Source organism: Dasypus novemcinctus, chromosome 9, assembly GCF_030445035.2.
Source record: "Dasypus novemcinctus isolate mDasNov1 chromosome 9, mDasNov1.1.hap2, whole genome shotgun sequence".
Taxonomy (NCBI): Eukaryota; Metazoa; Chordata; class Mammalia; order Cingulata; family Dasypodidae; genus Dasypus; species Dasypus novemcinctus.
Window position 1 is genome coordinate 32783074 of NC_080681.1, and position 22183 is coordinate 32805256.

At 34.5% G+C, this 22183-nt stretch overlaps 1 protein-coding gene across 5 annotated transcripts in view; it reads right to left on the reverse strand.

Moving 5' to 3' along the window:
• Nucleotides 1-22183, reverse strand: part of CCDC18 (coiled-coil domain containing 18) — a 112514-nt gene that overhangs the window by 64729 nt on the left and 25602 nt on the right. For 4 of the 5 annotated variants that reach the window (XM_023589920.3, XM_012526691.4, XM_004462310.5 and 1 more), the window contains 6 exons: nucleotides 19664-19955; nucleotides 14441-14565; nucleotides 13438-13598; nucleotides 5828-6051; nucleotides 4418-4528; nucleotides 3384-3515 (listed from right to left, as the gene is read on the reverse strand). In XM_023589920.3, the coding sequence (XP_023445688.1) occupies nucleotides 3384-3515; nucleotides 4418-4528; nucleotides 5828-6051; nucleotides 13438-13598; nucleotides 14441-14565; nucleotides 19664-19955 (1045 nt within the window). The remainder of the gene's footprint in view (nucleotides 1-3383; nucleotides 3516-4417; nucleotides 4529-5827; nucleotides 6052-13437; nucleotides 13599-14440; nucleotides 14566-19663; nucleotides 19956-22183) is intronic. The other variant, XM_012526693.4, reaches the window with a different exon arrangement.

Consider the following 22183-nt stretch of genomic DNA (forward strand, 5'->3'; position numbering starts at 1 on the left):
AAATTCAAAGACATAAGCAGGCTGAGAGTGAAAGGATGGAAAAAATACATACTATGCAAATATTAATGAAAAGACAGCTAGGGTAGATACATTCATATTAGATGAAATAGTTATGAGGGACAAAGGAGGTCATTATAAACTGATAAAGGGGTGAGTTCAGCAAGAAGTAAAAATTATAAATATATATATATACACACCTAACAGCAGAACCTCAAAATATATGAAGCAAATACTGACAGATTGGAAAAAGAAATAGAGGATAGTTCTACATTAACTGTAAGTTTCAATACACCACTTTAATTAATGGATAAAACGTCTAGACAGAAGATCAATAAGGAAAATGATGACTTGAATGATACTCTAAACCAGCCAGATATAAAAGACCTGTACAGATTTGCCACCCAGCATAGGTTAGCTGTTTCTGACAAATTTTGGTATATTTTTATTTCCATTTAGTTAAAAATATTTTCTAATTTCCTTTGAGACACTTTGACCCATGGATTATTTAGAAGGGTGTTGCTTAATTTCCAAATATTTGGAATTTTTCAGTTATCTGTTATTGATTTCTAGTTTAATTCCATTATGGATAGAGAACATACTTTATATAGTTTCAATTCTTCTCAATTTGATACAGTTTATTTTATGACCCAGGATATGGTCTCTCTTGGTGAATGTTCTAGGTATACTTATAAAGAATGTATATTCTTCTGTTATTGAGTGTAGTATTCTATAAATGTCAACAAGATTAAGTTGGTTCATGTTATAGGTGTATTCTAAATTCTTGTTTATTTTTCTTAAGATTTATTTATTTTACTTTTCTTTCTATTCCCCCTCTCCCCCCTTCCCCACCCTAGATGGTTCTCTTGTCTGTCTGTTCATTTTGCTTGCCTTCTCTAGGAGGCACTGGGAACCAAACCTAGGACCTCCCACATGAGAGGCGAGTGACCAATGGCCTGAGCCACATCTGCCCCAGGCTACAGTGTCTGCTAGCTTGTAGCATCTGCTCATTGCAGTGGGGCGGTGCCTGGCTTGTTGGGGCAGGGGCAGCATCCGCTCATCTTCTTTCAGGAGGCATTGGGACCCAAACCTGGGACCTGTCATATGGTAGGTGGACACCCAACTGAATGAGCTACATCTACTTCCCTCCAGCTGATTTTTTAATCTTTTTCTATTAATTACAAAAAAAGAGGAGTCTTGAAATCACAACTATAGTTTTTTTTAATATTTATTTATTATTATTTTTAATTACATTAAAAAAAATATATGAGGTCCCATTCAACCCCACCGCCCCCGCCCCCCACTCCCCCCACAGCAACACTCTCTCCCATCATCGTGATACATCCATTGCACCTGGTAAGTTCATCTCTGAGCATCACTGCACCCCATAGTCAATGGTCCACATCATAGCCCAGACTCTCTCACGTTCCATCCAGTGGGCCCTGGGGGGATCTACAGTGTCCCGTAATTGTCCGTGAAGCACTATCCAGGACAACTATAGTTTTGTATTAATCTTTTTCATCTTTAAGCCTTCTTTATATTTGCTTCATGTATTTTGAAACTTTGCTCTTAGGAACATACACTTTTAGGATTATGTCTTCCTGGTGAATTGAACCTTTTATCATTATGTACTGTAACCGTTTATCCTCAGTAATTTTCTTTGCTCTCAAGTCTACTTTGCCTGATATTTATATAGCCACACTCAACCTTTCTTTTGATTAGTATTTGCATGGTACATCTTTTTTCCATCCTTTTACATTTAACCTATGTATATATTATATTGAAAACATATTACTTCAAGACAGTATATATCTGAGTCATTTTTTTTTTTCATTTTTAAAAAATCCAATCCTACAATCACAATCTTATTTGGTGTGTTTAGGACATTCACATTTAAAGCAATTTTTTATATGATTGGAATTTATCATACCATTTTATTAGTTCTATCTCCTGTTTTTCATCCCTATTACCTCTTTCTAGTCTTCTTTTAGATCATTTTAATATTTCATAATTCCATTTTAATTCATCTATTGGCTTTTTAAAAAACTATATCTGTATAGATTTTTAGTGGTTGAATAGGGATTATAATATACATAATTTAATTATTCACAGTCTACTTAGAATTAATATTTTGTCACTTGAAATGCAGAACCTTATAAATATATAGGTCTTTTTACCCTTCTACTTTCACTCTTCTACTCTATTATAGTTGTCACATGTATTACACTAACATACTCAGAACATCTCACCAGGCAATGTTATTCATTTTTGCTTTCAACTGTCATAGATATGATAAAAATCTTAACAGGAGAAAAATATTCCCTTACTATTATTCAAATAATTACTATTTCGCTGTTTTTTCATTTCTAAAGTTCCAAAGTTCCCTTGGTATTATTATACATTTGCTGGAAGAACTTTCTTTAGCATTTCTTTTAGAATAGTCTGCTGGTGAAAAATTCTCTAAGTTTTCCTTCATCTATGAATGTCTTTATTTCATCTTCATTTCTAAAGAATATTTCTGCTGGATAGAATTACAGGTTCACAGTTTTTCTCATTTACCTCTAACAAAAATGTTTTTCTTCTGACTTCATTTCATTGGTTTTGATGAAAAATCTGTAGTAATTCCAATCTTTGTTCCCTTTGGTTTGCTCATCTCAGGGTGCTTTATAGATTTTTTTGGTTTGGGTTCTTAGAAAAGATTTTGATGTGTCTCAGAATGATTTTCTTTGAGTTCATTGTCTTTGATCCTCTTGAATTTGATGTGTCCCAGAATGCTTTTCTTTGAGTACATCTTCTTTGGTCCTCTTGAATTTGTAAATTTATTTTTTTTGCCAAATTTGTGAAGTTTTCAGTCATTATTCCTTCATATATTTTCTTCACCAATGTCCATCTCTCCTTCTGGAATGCTAATAAATGAATATTAGACCTTTCGAAATTATTCCACAGGCTGCTGAGGCTCAGTTCAATTTTCACTCCCTTTTTTCTCTTTGTTGCTCAAACTGTATAAGTTTCTTGCTTTATAATGATGTTCACTAACTTTCCTTTTGTCAGCTGAAAGTTCCATTCTGCTTTGAAATCCATACAAATTATCTACTTTTTAGTTAGTCTTGACCTTTTTGTGACAAATCTTTACTTTACTTTGAACCCAAGAGTAAGAGTGCTTCTACTCTTTTTTCTGTCCCTCTCAATCTTGAGAAAATTGATTTCTCTAGTGAAATAGTGTCTACACAATCACTCTAACTTTGATGATGTCAAGAACAATGATTAAATCTGAAATGGCAGGTGTACTTTAAAAAATAAAGAAAGCTAAGCTACTAATCTTTTGGGTTCTTTTCAATATTCATATCCTAAGCATTATATATACTTCGTAAAAACATTAATCTTACCTTTTCAATCTGCTTTTCCATTTCTTTATGCTGTTCAAGATGAAATTTCTTTGCTTTTTCAAAAGCTAAACAAATTTTCTCATGCTCTGTATTGATATTGGTTTCTAGACTTTTAATCTTTTCATTCTTTTCCTAGAAATACAGAATCACTTTAAGGAATATAATTTAAAATCATCTTTATACAAAATCACATTATAAAAGCTGTAAATTTATCTTGTTCTATTCTTTAAAGAACCACAATATTTACTACTTCAAACTTTGAAAATATTTAAGTATTTGTAAAATAGAAAAGGCAAAATATTTTATCAAAAACAGACCAGGGGAAGCAGACGTGGCTCAACTGATAGAGTGTCCGTCTACCATATGGAGGGTCCAGGGTTCGATCCCCAGGGCTTCCTGACCCGTGTGGTAAGCTGACCCGTGTGGTAAGCTGGCCCATGTGAAGTGCTGCTGCCACATACAAGGAGTGCTGTGCCACACAGGGTCGTCCTTGCATAGAGGTCTCCCACGAGCAAGGAGTGTGCCCCACAAGGAGAGCCGCCCTGCATGAAAAAAGCGCAGCCCGCCCAGGAGTGGAGCCGCACACGAGAGCTGACACAGCAAGATGACACAACAAAAAAGAGACGGAATTTCCCAGTGCCACAGTATAATGCAAGTGGACACAGAAGAACACACAGCAAATGGACACAGTAGACAACGGGGGGAAGGAGAGAGGAATAAATAAAATAAATCTTAAAAAAAAACAAACAGACTAGATTATTTTAAAAAATGCAAACACTGAAAAGCACATAAAAAACTGCTATTTCCTTCCATTCTATTAGGATAAAAATGAGAAAACATGTATAACAGCTTTCCATACAAATCTATTAACTGAAACAAGCTGAAACAAAAAATGAATGATCAGAAGAGTTTAGTAGAATTTATACTTTCCTAATTGGTATATTTTAAATAATGCTACTAAAAAACAGTCTTTCACAAACGAAACGACTTAATAAAAGTCACTGTAAATGTGCAGTGAGAAAGGTAAATTTTACCATAAGTTCTTGTTCTAGTTCCGTATTTTTTGCTGCAATAGAGGAATAAGCAACTATTTTTTCTTCTAGTTGTTTCTCTAAAGTTAAAAGCTGAGAACATTTTTTTGTTATCTGAAAAAAACAGAAATAAATAAAATGTTATTTTTTTAAAGGTAAGGATTTTTTATCTTAAAATCAAAATAACTGGCCTTCTTTTCAAAATTGAAAGATACTGTATCCAGATAAAACAGGCAAATTTATGGTAGCAAACAATTAAGATGCAAAATGAATAACCTTTTGATCCACATAATTTTAAGTACTTTAAATAATAAGGGAACAATTTAGATGAACACCAAATATTAAGGGGAAAACCAGAGACATGCTTCCATCTATGTAACATATAAGAATTTAATTCAGACCTCTATCTCCAAATAGGATTGCACTCTAACCCATTTTTAAAAAGTAGATGCTAAAGACTAAAATTTGTATAAGATGCTAACAGCAGTCATTTCTGGGTGGTAGAATTATCAGTAATTTATTTTATTCTTTGTATATTGTCTGTATGTTCAACATTTTCAACAAGATGGTTCCATTTTTGTAATAATTTTAAAAAACGGTTATTAATCTTAATACTTGACAATTTCCTAAGTAAGCTGGTGGTTATAATTACTACATCTCCTTTTCCATTACTCATATAAGTTCCTACTTACAGGTATTTTCCTTAGTCTGGGCTAAACTCTAAGATGAGGCATTTAAAAAATGCCCACATGGACTCTAGAGCCTCTGGTGTGAAAGTTGAATATTATGTATATACATGTGGTCCTGTTCCACCACTACCTAATAAAGCATCATTGTCCTGATCTTAGCGGAAATGAAGATCAGATATTCACAAAACATTCACTATCCCCTTTTCAGAAAGTAATCGAAGTACTATCTTTCCCAAACCATACTTCATGTCTGCTGAACTGTTGGAATGGACCCAGAAATCTGCATGTTTAACAGGTTTCCAGGTGTTTCTGATGTTTGCTGAAATTTGATTACTATTGCATCCTTCATATTACTGAAATCCTCCATTACCACTCCTTTTCTTCCAACCACATAATTTTAATTCTTTACTTATAAATGTGTCTTAAGCCGTATTAATTTAAACTGCAGAAGAAATAACAGGATGCAATGCAATATTAGTTCCACCAAATATGAGATGTTAGCCAATAGAGTGTATTCTCTTACTTTCAACATAGGTTAAAACACAGATTTCCAAATATATTTTTAAAAGAATTTATACCATAAGTGGTATGACTTATTTTTTTAAACTTGCAAATCTTGAGTTAAACATATAATTTTTAAAAATTCCTGAAATGACCTATTTTTTCCTACCTCAAAATTTAATTCATATACATAGTTTACACATACAGCTAATTCCACGCTTACTTCACTTTCCAGCTTGCTAGAGTTTGAAGCTTTCTCTAGCAGCTCCTCTTGAATCAGCTGAAACTGACTAGTTCTGCGGGCCATGTTAACCTTCAAATCAGAATTCTCAGCTTCTATTTGCACCAGCTTAGTGCGTAGTTCTTCTATTCCAGCAGCAAGTCTTTGTCTTTCTCTTTCACATTGCTTGTCCACAGTTTGTTGACTTTGATCTTCTATACTTTCTGCTAATAACACAAAAGGTAAGTTGTCTGGATAAACTTCAAGAACAAAAACCTATTTCAATAGTTGAAAGATTTAATCATAAACAAAGTTCAGTTTTGTATCTAAAGAATACTAAAGAGGATGGAGATTGGGACATAAAATAAGAGTAACATAAATAAGGAACATGGTAAATAAGGTACTTTCTAAACTAAGCACATAACATGGGAATAAATTCTGAATCACTTAGTGTTTTGGATAGATGAAAATTGCCCCTTTGTACCAGAAATTTAAAAGTTTCAGAGTTCTTTCCCATTTTTAAAAATCACAATTTTGGGATAGAAATAATTGTAAAATGTAAAAAGAATAAAGAAAAGAAAGGAAAGGAAAGGAAGAAAGGAGAAAAGGAAGAAAGGAAGAAGGGAGTAAGGAAGGAAGGGAGGCAAAAAGAGAAAGAAAAAAGAAAAGAGAAAGAGAAGGAAGAAAGAACTTTGTTTCCTTACACTAAAGTTTTACCATAAAATTGACTTGAATGACTAGAAGTCGTTAAGAATATTTTGAAATTCTATATGTAGATATAGGTTTGAAAGCTATAAATAGTGAATCCTTCCCAGTCCACCTTCCTCTCTGGAAACTAGCTGATGAGAATTCAGTGATGCTCTTAAATACTACTGAGGGTTATCAGAGGTAGTTGTTTGCCTACACCCTTTCTCCATTATAAATACATCCCATCCCCATGCCTACCCCAAAGTAACTTAGCTTTTAGGAGTGCTTTAAAGAGACATAATGTAGGTGATTGCATGAAAACACACACAGGTGTGGAAATAAGTGGAGATGCATTATGCTTTCAAGGATTACATAACAGCCATCAATTCTGCATATTCCTGGTATTTCTTTCTCTAGGCTGTCACTTTCTTTCTCTAGGCTGTCATTGGCTCTGTTCAGAGTATCTATGACATATCTTTATTGTCACCTTTAATAACCAGCACACACTCTTTGCTACTCCCATCATTCTCTTCCCCAGCCTCTGTTCTCTCCAATTGCTTAGATTATTCTCTGCAGTCATTTTCTGTTGCTAGCAGCCCATTTTCCCCATCTAATCACTGCCACTACCACTCATCTTATACTTATTTCTATACTTTCCTTCTTTCATATCTGTATTTCAACACTTCCCCTTCAAACATGTAAAACATGTAAAAATTATAGCCATTTATAGATTGTCAGCAAATCAAAGGGTCTCTTGTCTTCCAGGAGATAAACTGACTAATCATAATCTCAGATTATTGGTTCCTCAGGTATATTAATTTCCTGATGGATACTCTCCTTTTTTTTTTTTTTTATTGTCAAAGAGCGTTTTTCAGTTTATGGACTATTTCTCACTTATTCTAGAATACTCTGGGTTCTACTCCAGACTGCTGGGATTCCAGCTGATCGATGTTTTACTAATGATGATAAATGGAGAAGCCTACCAGTACATATCATCAAATTCTTTATTTGGAGGCTGCAACTACTAACTTCATAACATTCAACAAATATTTATCAAAGGCCAATTATGTACCAAGGACTATTATAAGTGACTGAAATATAACAGTGAACTAACTGGACAAAAATCTGTGCCCTAGTGAAATTTGTTACTTCAAAGGAAAATTATTGTGTACAAAAAAGTTCTCTAAACAACAGTTTATAAAAGTGGATGTACTTGTTTCCACTTCTGACCAGGAAGTGGTTTTCTAGTAAACCAGAAAACTGGACAAAAATATATAAAATAATTATTTTCAGACACTGAACAACAGGCAGCATGGGACTGTGATCCGTGAGATGAAAGAATCTAACAAGGAGAGCCCTAAATTGCCCTAGCTTATTGCCTGGAGCCAATTTCAATACTGCAGCACAGGGAAGGGGATCCTAACAGAGACTAGAGGCTCCATTGAGTTGAAGAGAGAAATCTGGATTTGCAAAGGCCAAGGCAGCTAGAATTTGTGGGGCCAAGTACTAAAGAGGAGGGAGCTTTACAGAGGAAAAACTACAGAAATCTGTAAGTGGTCTCCTTGAGTCATTGGCTTAGTTACCTGGGACCCAAGTCAAACAATAACCAGAGATAACATGAGTCTGAGCCAGGAGTCATTTGAAGCTCCTGTGAGCCTGAGGGGAGAAACCTCATTTAATACATGGAATATCAGTAGAGACCCCCAGAAAGTTATACCTGAGTAGTAGAGTTATACTATTCCTAGAGGAAAGACTTCTCTAGATATGTACCTGAAAAGTTTGTCTTAAAAAGAGAAAATTAATCCATAAATAACTGCCCACCAGAACAAATTCTAGCACTCTTTAAAAAATAACAAATTCAACAAAATAAAACTCACAATGTCCAGCAACCAATTAAAAAATGACTAGACCTGAGAAACAACAGAAAAATGTAAACCATAACCAGGAAAAACCAAAACCAGAAATGATACAGGTGATGGAATTAGCAGATAAGGATATTAAACAGCTATTATAAATATATGTTTAAAACTTTAAAAGAAAAAAATTAACATAATGAGGAGAAAAATGGAAGATATAAGAAAGAACCAAATGGAGCTTCTAGAGATATCTAGAATATAACATCTGATTGAAAATTTCACAGCATATTGAAAGATTTCATGAAAAAAACAAGCGATGGAAACTATCAAAGGTAGCAGATGTGGCTCAAGCAATTGGGCTCCTGCCTACCATAGGGGAGGTTCAGGGTTCGATTCCCAGGGCCTCCTGGTGAAGACAAGCTGGCTGACATGGCGAGCTGGCCCGACACAGGAGTGCTGGCCCACGCAGGAGTGCTGCCCACATGGAGAGGTGGCAAAGCAAGATGATGCAACACAAAGAGACACAGGAGAGAGACAATAAGAGACATGGCAGACTAGGGAGCTGAGGTGGCGCAAGAGATTGGTTGCCTCTCTCCTACTCCAGAAGATTCCAAGATTGGTTCCTGGTGCCACCTAAAGAGAAGACAAGCAGACACAGAAGAACACACAGTGAATGGACAGAGAGCAGACAGCACAAAACAATGAGGGGATGTGTGGAGAAATAAATAAGATCTTGAAAAAAAAAAAGAAAATATAAAAAATGAAGCATGGAGAGAAAAGAAGATTGGGAAAAAAATATAAAGGAACCTATGAGACTCCAATTATATATGTTAGACTGATGAAAATTTGATAAAAACTATAATCCATATATCAAAGAACTTCAATGAATCCCAAGCAGGATAAACAGGAAGAAATCCATACCGCTATATATCAAAATCAAATCATCAAAAACCAACCAGAGGAAAAAAGCTCATCATGAATAGAGGAAAGAAATATGAAATATTGCAAACTTCACTTCAGATACTACGCAAACCAGAAGAAAACATCTTTCAACAATGAAGGGGAAAAAAAAGTATTCAAACAAACAAACAAAAAGCTAAGAGAATTTGTCACCAGCAGAGCTAACACTAGAAGAAATGTTAAAGGAAGTTCTTCAGGTAGATAATAACAACACGATATGGAATCTTAAATATACCCAAAGGAATGAAAAGCATTAAAATGGTAAATATGTACATAAATAAAAGAAAAAATATTTTTTATCAATTTAAATATCCTTATAACAGATCATTTAAAGCAAAAATCATAATAATGTGTTCTGCAGCTTGTAACATGTAAAACTCACATAACAGCAATAGCACAAAAAATGGTAGAGAAGAAATGGAAATATACTGCTAAGTTTCACTGTATTTAAAGAGAACTGTGATAAATTATTGCATTTGTTAAACTTTAGAGCAATCATTTAAAAAATAAAGGTACAGTTAATCAATCAATAGTGGAGGTAAAAAATACGGAATACTAAAATATACTTGATCCAAAAGAATGCAGGAAAGATAAACAAAAAAATGAAGGTCAAATGGAATAAACTCAAAACAAATACCACAGTGGTAGATTTAAACCCTAACAGATTGATAATTATATTAAATGTAAGTGATCTAACATTAAAAAGCAAAATTATCTGACTGGATATTAAAGCAAGATCCAGTTGCAGGAAAGCGGACTTGGCCCAGTGGTTAGGGCATTGTCTACCACATGGAAGGTCTGCGGTTCAAACCCTGGGCCTCCTTGACCCTTGTGGAGCTGGCCACGTGCAGTGCTGATGCGCGCAAGGAGTGCTGTGCTACACAGGGGTGTCTCCCGCATAGGGGAGCCCCATGTGCAAGGAGTGCGCCCCGTAAGGAGAGCCGCCCAGCATGAAAGAAAGTGCAGCCTGCCTAAGAATGGCGCTGCCCACACGGAGAGCTGACACAACAAGATGATGCAACAAAAAGGGACAGATTCCTGTGCTGCTGACAACAACAGAAGCAGACAAAGAAGATGCAGCAAATAGACACAGAGAACAGACAACCAGGATGGGGGCGGGGGGGAGGGGAGAGAAATAAATAAATAAATCTTTTTAAAAAAATCCCTAAAATTTGTTAAAAAAAAAAAAAAAGAAAAAAAAGAAAAAGATCCAGTTGTATGATTATAATAAGAAACTCACTTTATAAATAAAAACACAGATTAAAAGTAAAGGATGGAAAAAAGATATAGCAGACAAATACTAATCAAAAGAAAGCTGGAGTAGCTTTATGCCAAGATACTTGACAACCTAGATAAAATGGAGAAATTCCTTGAAAAACACAAACTGCCAACAGTGATTCAAGAAGAAATAGAAAACCTGAATTGCCTTACGTCAATTAAAGAAATTGAACTCATAATTAAAAGCCATACCATAAAAAATATTCCAGATCCAGATGGCTTCTCCAATATTTCTAACATTAAAGAAAAAATAATACCAATCTGTAACAATTTGAATTTGGTGAATTCCAGAAAGAGATTATGTTTTTGAATTAATTCATTCTTGTCGATGTTGAGCCCTTTGGATTGGAGTGAGGCGTGACATAGGTTGGGGTTTTGCCCTCTTGCTGGTCATATACAAAATGAGACACAGAGGAAGAAACACAGGAAGAGAGAGCTTTGCCATTTTGACTTGGCCATGTGAGAGAGAAGACTCCAAGTTTGCCTACAGCTGCATAAAGGCAGAGAAGCCCAGAGAGCTGAGAGAGGTCTGGAGTTTGGAATCAGCAGAGCACAGAGGCACAAAAAGAGGCTCAAGGCTGAGAAGAGGAGCCCTCCCGTAAGTCTGATTACCACATGGCAGGATGCCAGAATTATCAGTCGCTGACTTTGGAGAGAAAGTTTTTCTGATGGTGCCTTGATGTGGACATTTCACCAACTCGGAACTGTAAACTTTTATCCAAAATAAAATTTCCATTATAAAAGCCAACCTATTTCTGGTACTTTGCATTGGCAGCCTTCTGGCAAACTAAGTCACAATCCCACACAAACTCTTTCAGAAAATAGGAGAGAACACGTGAGAACTGATTTGATAAGGCCAGATTTACTCTGATAAGAAACTAGACAGGGAAACAGACTTTGGCCCAGTGGTTAGGGCGTCCGTCTACCACATGGGAGGTCGGCGGTTCAAGCCCTGGGCCTCCTTGACCCGTGTGGAGCTGGCCCATGCGCAGTGCTCATGCACGCAAGGAGTGCCATGCTACACAGGGGTGTCCCCCGCGTAGGGGAGCCCCACGCGCAAGGAGTGCACCCATAAGGAGAGCCGCCCAGCGCGAAGGAGGGAGCAGCCTGCCCAGGAATGGCGCCGCCCACACTTCCCGTGCCGCTGACGACAACAGAAGCGGACAAAGAAACAAGACGCAGCAAAAAAGACACAGAAAACAGACAACTGGGGGAGGGGAGGGGAATTAAATAAATAAATCAATAAATCTTTAAAAAAAAAATGAACTGTAAGATTCAATAAGTCAAAAAAAACCACAATTCTTTAAAAAAAAAAAAAAAAAAGAAAAAAGAAACTAGACAAAGATGTTTTTAAAAGTTACACTATAGACCAGTATCCCTCATGAACACAGATGCATTTGGTAACAATAATGGGCTTTATATCAGGAATTCAAGGTTGGTTTAACATTAGAAAATTCATCAATACAATTCACCATGTTAGCAGAGATGAAGAGAAAAACCATTTAATCATATCAATTGATGCAGGAAAAAATCAGTTGATAAAATTTAATAAAATAAAATAAAATAAAACATATCAAAAAACCTCTCAGCAAACCAGAAAGAGAAGGGAACTTTCTTAATCTCATGAGGGGCTTCTATGAAAAACCCACAGCTAATATACTTAATAGTGCTTTTTACCTAAGATCCAGGAAAGAAAAAGGATACCCACTCTTATCATCTCTTTTATTCGATGTTGTAGGAGGTCCTAGTAAGTGAAATGAGGCAAAGAAAAGCAACAGCAACAACAACAAAAAAAATCCCCACAGATTTAAAAGGAAGATGTAAAACTGACTTAATTCACAGAGGATATAGTCAGGTACGTGGAAAATACTAATGAATCCACAAAATGCAATTAGAACTAATAAGTGAGTTTAGCAAGGCTGCAGGATGGAAGGTCAACATGCAAAATTCAGCTGTACATTAACATATTATCAGCATAACCCTAAAAAATGAAAAAATTTAAAGTTCTATTTAGAAAATCTTCAAAAAACCATAAAAAGCTCAGGAATAGTTGTTTCAAAGATATGTAGACTTTTACACTTAAAACTATACAATACTGACAAAAGACAATAGAGTACACACAAATAAAGAGATATACCATGTTCATGGTTCAGAAGACTCAATATTGTTAAGATGTCAAGTCTCTCCAATGGAATCTTAGATTTAATGCAACCCAACTATTTTAACAGTATAGTAATCAATACACTATGGTATTGACATAAAAATAGATCAGTAGAAAAGAATAGAAAGCCTAGAAATAGACCAAAACATTATTATTAAACGATTTCCAAAAAAATTACCAAGGCAATTAATTCAATGGTAAAAGAAAAGCCATCAACAAACAATATAGGAACAATTGAATAACTATATAGAAACAAAGAACCTCCATTATTATCTAATATCACACACAAAAATAACTCAATATGGATTACAGACCTAACATAAAGATAAAACTATAAAGCCTCTGGAAGAAAACATAAGAGAAAATCTTTGTGACCTTGAGGTAGGCAAAGATTTCTTAGATAGGATACAAACAGTACAAACCAAAAAAAAAAAAAAAGAATTAGAAATAATCAAAATTAAAATGTTCAAAAACATTAAGAAAATAAAAATATATACAGGGAGTGGATGTAGCTCAAGTGGTTGAGCTCCTGTTTCCCATGTACAAGGTCAGGGTGTGTCTTAGAATATAACTAGTAATTTGCTAAGACATAAGTATGACTGGTTTCTCAAAAAACTAATTATAAAGAACTAATTATAATTTATTAAACTAGTTCAATAGAATATACTCACCTGCTTGATTACCGCCTATTTTTATAGGCTCTGCTTCTAAACTATTTAATTTGCCACTTTCTTGGCTGTCATTACAAGCATTAAGACTCTGAGATAACTGATTAGCAGTTAGGTTTGATTGAAGCTTTTGAATTTCTGCCTCTTTTATTGCAAGCTTAATCCTGGTACAAAAGAACAGAAGCCAAAAATTACTACAAAAATTCTATAACAATATCTCATACCATTTTTTCTCTTTTTGAATTGAGAAAAATTAAAAGCCCTGATATAAGTTAACTATTTGCCATGATATGGAAACTTCCATACTACTGGTAGAATTGTAAATTGGTTTAGCTATTTTGGAAACCAGAACCTAGGAAAATGTACACACCTATGACCCAACAATTCCACTTTTAGGAATATATCCTAGCAAAACTCTCATACATATACACAAGGAGACATACATAAGGATGTTCTCTGTAGCACTGCTTGTAACAGAAAATAAGAAAACTAGAAACAAGTTAGCTATCAATAATGGAATGGATAAATTGGGTCACAGTTATAGGGTAGAATCCTGCAATTAATACAAAACTAACTATACCGATTCATCCACTGATCAATCACCAACCACCTACTGTTAATATAGATGGATTTTTAAAATGATGCTGAGTGAAAAAGCAAAACTGCACATATAAACACAGTACACTTACATTTGTGTGTATGAGTGGAAACATACACAAAGTGGGTTAAAGAATACACAGCTAATTCTTGGAAAGTTTAGTTGGGGGAAAATGGAACTGAAAGTAAAGACCAAAGGGTATTTATTCATCCTGTAATGTTACCAATTTTATTTAAAGAAACAGATTTGAAACATATCACAAAAAGTTAAGAAGAATCAATTCTTAGTTGTGAGAATATAGATATTTGTTAAAATAGTCTGTTTTTGTTTTTTTTCAATTTCTCAATAAGACTTTAATTATAATAAGAAACATTCTATTAGCTATAATTTAGAATATGAAAACTGTACCTCAATTCCGAGATCACCATTTTATTTGCTTCACAACAGCCAATGCAATTGTAATCCTTATTTGACAAACTGCTCTTCTGGTGCTTAGAAAGGAATGATTTAAAACCAACCATTTCTCTTTTTAACTGCAAGTTGAAAAACAAACATATATACATTTATAATATGTAAGTGGGATGTGTGGGATACCAATGATTTTTTATTCAGAACACCAAGTTCAAAAAATTGTATAAATTTAATGGAAACAACCTGATGTCTATTGACAGGAGACAGAATAAATGAAATATTAAAATAATGGGAAACTACAATGGTTAAAATTAAATAAACCTGAGTTATATAAATCAATATGGATACATCTTATAATGTTGAGTGAAAAATAAGTAGAAATATCAAAAAGCACATATACTATTTTCAAAAATGGAAATGATATTTCCATCCTTTCCCACTGATTTTTTTTTAGGAAAAATGTACACAGTATAAAAAATGCTTGTAGTATTTCGAAAAATGCAAAATTTATATATATATATTTATATATATACACACACACTCATATATATGTAATCTCTGGGTCCACCCTTATGTAGCAATATTTAAAATAAAGATGGAGAGGATGCACATAAATATCAGAATATTCTCTGATATTCAGAATATTCTCCTCAGACTACCTCTGAGGAGAGAGGAAAAGAATTGGGATATTACAAAATACATAAAAGGGCTTTATTGACCTGTAAAATTTTATTTAAAAAAAAAATCTGAAAAATGGATATGGCAAATGCTATCTCGATTTAGCAAATGCAAATGATGTCCTATGACAGTCAGTGTATGTTTTTGTTTTTAAAACTTTTATTGTGTTGACATATATATAAAACACAAAATTTTCCATTTTAACCATTCAAAATAAACAATTCAGCAGTATTAAATACATTAACAATGTCGTGCTATATCACCACCATCCATAACCAAAACTTTGCCATCATCAGAAACACAAAGTCTGTACCCAGTAAGCAATAACTCTCCATTTCTCTCTTCCCTCACGCCCTGGTAAACTCTAACCTATTTTCTGAATCTATAAATTTGCTATGCTAGATATTTCATAAGGGGTATCATATAGTATTTATCCTTTTGTGTTTGCCTCATTTTACTCAAAATAATATTTTCATGGTTCACTCATGTTGTAGCATGTGTCAGAATTTCATTTTTTTTGCCAAATAATATTCCATTGCATACATAAACGACATTTTGTTTATCTGTTTATCTGTAATCCACATTTGTGTTTTCAACTTTTGGGTATTGTGAATAATGATGCTATCAACATTGGTATCTGTTCAAATCCCTGTTTCCAATTCTTTGTGTATATACTATAAGTGAAATTGACAGGTTACATGGCAATTCTATGTTTAACTTTTGAGGAACAACCAAACGATTTTCCATAGCATTTGCACAATTTAAAATTACCACTAATGTACATGGGTTCCAATTGTTCCACATCCCTGTCAAAGCTTCTCTGTTTTTTCATAAATGCCCTGTATTATGTTGAGAAAAGTCAGTTCTAGTCCTAGTTTCCGATTGTTTTCATCATGAAAGGGTGGTAGATTTTGTCAAATAACTTTCCTACATTAAGTGAAATGATCATGTGGGGTTTTTCCTCTGTTCTAATAATCTTGTGTATTACAATGACTGATTTTACGTTGAGTCACGCTTGCATTCCTGGGATAAATCCCTTTTGTCATGGTGTATAATTCTTTTAATATGTTGTTGAATTTGGTTTTCCAGTATATTTTGGGGGGCATTTTTGCATCTATAGTCATAAGGGAAATTGCTCCATAATTTATTGTTTTGTAATGTCTTTTTCTGGCTTTGGGATCAGGGTGATGCTGGCCTCATAGAATTAGTTAAGAAATGTTACCTCCTTTTCAGTATTTTAGAAGAGTTTGAGAAGATCTGGTGTTAATTCTTCACTGACTGACTGGCAGGATACTAATGAATCCATCTGGTTCTAGACTTCATTTTTGGGAGGTTTTTGATTACTGATTTAATTTCTGAAAATGTTATAGGTCTGTTTCCTATTTTTTCTTGAGTCAGTTTAGGTACTATGTGTGTTTGTAGGAATTTGTCCATTTCATCTAGATTATCTAATTTGTGCTATATAACTGTTCATAGCATTCTCTTATAATTCTTTTTATTTATGCAAGCTCCGTAGGAATGTCCCTTTCAATTCCAATTTTAGTTATTTGCATCTCTTCTTTCTTCTTTGTCAGTCTAGCTACAGGTTTGCCAATTTTATTCTTCATTTCAAAGAACCAATTTTTGGTTTCAGTGGTTCTCTCAATTGTTTTCATATTCTCTATTGTATATCCCTCCCCCCATCTTTATTATTCCCTTCCTCTGCCAACTTTAGATTTAGTTTGCTTTTCTTTTTCTAGTTCCTCAAGATATGAGGGTAACTGATGAGACCTTTCTTCTTTGTAATGTACGTGCTTATACTATAAATTTATCTCTGAGCACTGCCTTCACTGCATCCTACAAATGTTGCTATCTTGTGTTTCATTTACATTCACCTGTAAGTATTTTCTAATTTACTCTGTGATTTCTTCTTTGATCCACTGGTTGTTTAAAAGGATGTTGTTTAATTTCTACATATTTGTGAATTTTCCAGTTTTTCTTATTATTGATTTCTACCTTCATTCCATTGTGACCAAAGAAGATACTGCTGTATGATTTCAATCCTTTTCTGTATATTTGAATAATACAGAATTTAAAATATAGTTGTGAAAGGGGCAAAAAAATCACTTAATAACTATAACCTTCAAACTATAACCAAATCATAACTTTCTAGAAATGAAGAAAAACTAACCTTTCCAAACCATGTTATTCTTAGCACTGTATGAAGCACAAGCTCAAGCATACCAATTCAGAAAAATTTTGAAGAGTACATTTTCCACACAATTTAGACAGAATATAGATATTACCATCCCACCCTCAGAGTCATACATCAAGTAATTCTTGACACTAAGCTCAAATGAGAATGTCAATTAAAATGAATGCTATGTGCATATGATTACCTTCAAATTTCAAAAGCTAACAGATAGTATATTACAAATCTAAGGAGATAATTATCATTCTAGGAAAGTAGAAATAGCAGAAGGCTTGGAGCCAAGAATTTCATGTTCTGGTTTTAATTCTGCTACTAGCTAGCAGGGCAAGTTATTTACTTGAGTCTACATTTCTTCACCAATAAAAATGGTACTGAATCATATGATTTGTAAGGTCACTTTGACTTCTTAATTCCAAGGCTTTTATAGTTTAAAACCTGGCAAAAGTCTACCGTACAATCTACCATTAATTCATGTGTAAAACTAAACATAACACATTTATCTAGAATTTTCTCCTTATCTCACCTTTTACAAATATCAATAAATTTCCCTGACACAGGTCACTTATAAATATGGTCACCTATATAATTCACAGAGAAAAGTGGCATACTGCTATCATAAAAACATTCTGAAGTTCTGTGCTATTCTAATAAGTACATGAAAAGTTGCTCAACATAAATAGTCTTTGGAGAAATGAAAATTAAAATCACAGTGAGATACCACTTCACACCCAAAAGATGGTCATAATAAAAAAAGAGAGACAATAACAAGTCTAGCCAAAATGTGAAGAAATGGGAACCCTCAGGCATTGCTGGTAAGAATGTAAAAGCCACTTTGGAAAACAGCTGGTGTCATTTACTGAAACTGAATTGAAAATTTTAACATTTGCTTATATTGTTAGGCATCGATTTATCATAGGACCCAGCAATCTACTTCTAAGAGAAATGAACACATATGCCCACACTAAGATTTGTATGCAAACGTTCATGGCAGTATTATAAAAAATAGCCTAAAAGTGGAAACAACCTAAATGTCCATCTACTGGTAAACGGATAGATAAAATGTGATATTTTCATATAATGGAGTACTATTCAGTAAATAAATAAAAAATTGATACATGTCACAACATGAACCTCAAAAACATTAAGAAGCCATATGTAAAAGAGCACAAATTTTATAATTCCATTTATATGAAATGTTCAGAAAGATGAATCTATAGATTCAGAAAGCAGATTAGTGGTTATCTGGGCCTTGAGGTGAGAACAGAGTTTGACTGTAAATGGGCATGAGGATCTTTTGGGAATAACAGAATATCTGAAAACTGGATTGTGGTAATAGTTAAAAAACTAAGTTTACCAAAAATCATTGAATAGTGTATTAGTCAGCCATAGGGGTGCTGATGCAAAATACCAGAAATCGGTTGGTTTTTGTAAAGGGTATTTATTTGGGGTAGGAGCTTACAGATACCAGGCCATAAAGCATAAGTTACTTCCCTCACCAAAGTCTATTTTCACGTGTTGGAGCAAGATGGCTGCTGATATCTATGAGCAATTCAGGCTTCCTGGGCTCAGCTCCTCTTTTTTCTCCACAAGGTCAGCTGTAGACTATGAGGCTCTCTAGACTTTGCCTGTCTCCATAACATCAGCTGTAGACTATCAGGTGAACGGCTCTGTCTCTCTCCCTGGGGTTTCTGCCGGGTCTAATGAGCAGTCTCTACCCCTCTGTGTTCTTCTCCTGACTCAGATCCTCTCTTCCTGGGGCTTACTTCTCTTTCCTCCGTGTGCTGACTACTGGGGGCTCCAGCTTAAGACTTCAGCATCACACTCCAACATCAAAACTCCAACATCAGAAACCCTCAACTCTGTCCTTTGCCATACATTTAATCTGTGAGTCCCCACCACCAAGGGGTAGGGACTCCACGCCCTAATGACATGGCCCAATCAAAGCCCTCATCATAACTCAATCATACCAGGTACAGACCAGATTACATACATAATCCAATATCTACTTTTGGAATTCATAACCATATCAAACTGCTACAAATAATATACTTAAAATCGGTGGATTTTATATGTGAACTATAAAATAAACCTGTTATTTAAAAAAATTTCTCTGCCTTTCTTATATATGGCATCTGAGAGCCTAAGAAAGGATGGGACAGTTAAACATGAAAAAAAAAAAAAGATAGAAAATAGAAAAGTAATAATGACTGAGAGCATAGTCAAACAGGAAAAAAACCCAGAAATTAATAAGGCAACGATATAATGATGTTTTCTTATAAAACACTTCAGTAAAATTTTCTTTTTTCCATTATATAATCCAGTATAGCACACTTCTTTTCATATATACTTACTGGTAACTGGGACATAATCTTTTCCAAACTTGTTAGTTCTACCCTTGAACTTTCAATTTCTTGCTGACACAAATTCAGACGCTCATCCTGTGTTGCAATACGGACCTTTAATTCTCGGTTCTCATTCATTAGAGAAAATTTTTCTCTAAGTATTTCTTCTTTGTCCTCTAACTCGCTCTCCAACTTCAGAATACTTTGTCTAGATTCAGTTAGTTGTGCCATGACTTCTGAATTTTTCACTGCCATAGCCCTTAATTTTTCTTTTCCATTGTTATTTTCTTCCTTTAACTGCCTATGAAAAAGCAGCATAAAAATGAAAATAAAATATGCACTTATTTTCAATACCCGTATTTAGTTCATTTTACTTTTAAAATATTTTAAAGCTTAATTCTGAAATAATAATACCAGCTTAAATTTATCGAGTACCTGCTTCCTGTATACCAGGAACGCACAATTTTACGTGGTTGGTGATATTATTACCCTCTAATTATAGATGAAGAAAATTGAGGCATAGAAAGGCGTACTATTTCTCACAGTAAGTGGTAGGGCAAGGTAGCCCCACTAGGATCTTGGAAGCCTTTTCACTTACTATTTAAAAGTATAAGATAGGAAATTTAACTCTAAAATCCCTGACAACATTTTACAGCATCAAGAAGTTTTGACAGTGTAAGGAAAAATTATGAACTATTAGCCAATTCTAAAAGTTAAAGTCTAGCCAAGCATTAACAGATTATCAGTCAGTAATATTTTCAAATACATATACCTACAGAAACATGTCAACCTTCAGAACAATCTTATGCTTGGACCTTAGTTAAAGCATTTCATCAGTTTAAAACACTTTTTCACTTCTCTGAAACTGGGATAATCAATAGTGCCCTATAAGAGCTGTCAGCCAAGAAATGGTTGCAGTGTAGTTTCACTGTCTATGCATGTACAAAAGCATTTGAAACAAAACTTGCAGAATGAGCGTAAATGGGAAGAAAATCTAGGAGATAACAATGGGAGCACTTTAAGACCCTTGAAACCAAATGGTTCTGAAGTTGTGGGTAGGTGGTAAATCAAATACATGCAGGAAGTTCCTGAAAAAGAAGTCAAAAGTAGATTCATTCTACATAATTGTAAAGTCAGTTTAACAGTCCAGCATTGGTGACTTTGAGTTCTTACAAGCATTGTTTCAAGTAATGCTGTATCAGCAACACTCTCAATGTCACTGAGGATTCTAGGTAGAAAAATTTGGACATCTGTGAGAAATGAATAAAAGGGTTCAGACTCTGAATGTGAAATTTTAGGAAAATCTTAACCAATTTATTTCATTTATATATTTTCTTTTTAAACAAAAGTAATACATGATTTTAAAATCATGTCTAAGTAAAAAGAATTCTTTTCTAAAATACAAAGTAAAAATTTAAGTAATAAAGCATTGTGTCATAGTTTAATTAGCAGTATGTTTTCTTTAAAGTATATCTAGGTGGCGGACTTGGCCCAGTGGTTAGGGTGTCCGTCTAACGCTGGCTTCCCATATACAAGGTCTGGGGTTCAAGCCATGGCCCGGGTACCTAAAAAAAAAGAAAAGTATATCTAGCAACTGATTGCATCTGATTTTAGGAAATACTCTGCTTACATAAGGTAGCTATGATAAAAGTTATCTTTACCTCCTCCATCTTGGCAAAAAATTCTACATGTACCACCTTAAGGAAAGTTTGTTAAAAATTAGATGAACCAGGGTGGCGGACTTTGCCCAGTGATTAGGGCATCCATCTACCACACGGGAGGTCCGCGGTTCAAACCTCGGGCCTCCTTGACCCATGTGGAGCTGGCTCACGCGCAGTGCTGATGCAGCAAGGAGTGCCCTGCCACCCAGGGGTGTCCCCGGCATAGGGGAGCCCCACGTGCAAGGAATGCGCCCCGTAAGGAGAACCGCCCAGCACGAAAGAGAGTGCAGCCTGCCCAAGAATGGCGCTGCACACACGGAGAGGTGAAATAACAAGATGATGCAACAAAAAGAAACACAGATTCCTGTACTAACAACAACAAAAGTGGACAAAGAACATGCAGCAAACAGACACAGAGAACAGACAACGAGGTGGGGAGGGAGGGGAGAGAAATAAATAAATAAATAAATCTTAAAAAAAAAAAAATTAGATGAACCAGTTATTGTGATTGCTGAGGTGATAAGGACTGTTTACTATTGAAGCCTGAAGCTTGACAGCGCTTATTTTTTAGGGCAACATGATATAATGGAGATAGATAACCTATGTCCTCATTCTTGGTCTATCTTTTTCTGATCTTGGACAAATAATGGTTACTCTCTGGACCTCAATCTCCTCATGTATAAAATGAGAAGATTGGACTAGGTGAATTATGATGAGTTGAAGAATTTTTTTAATTGAGCATTTGATATTATACATATTTCACTAGCTAGCTGATGACCATAAGAAGGACTTTATATCTATGTTAATTTTCTCTAATTACATATTTGATCAGTGTGGCACTATATTTACAAGTATATTAACATGTTTC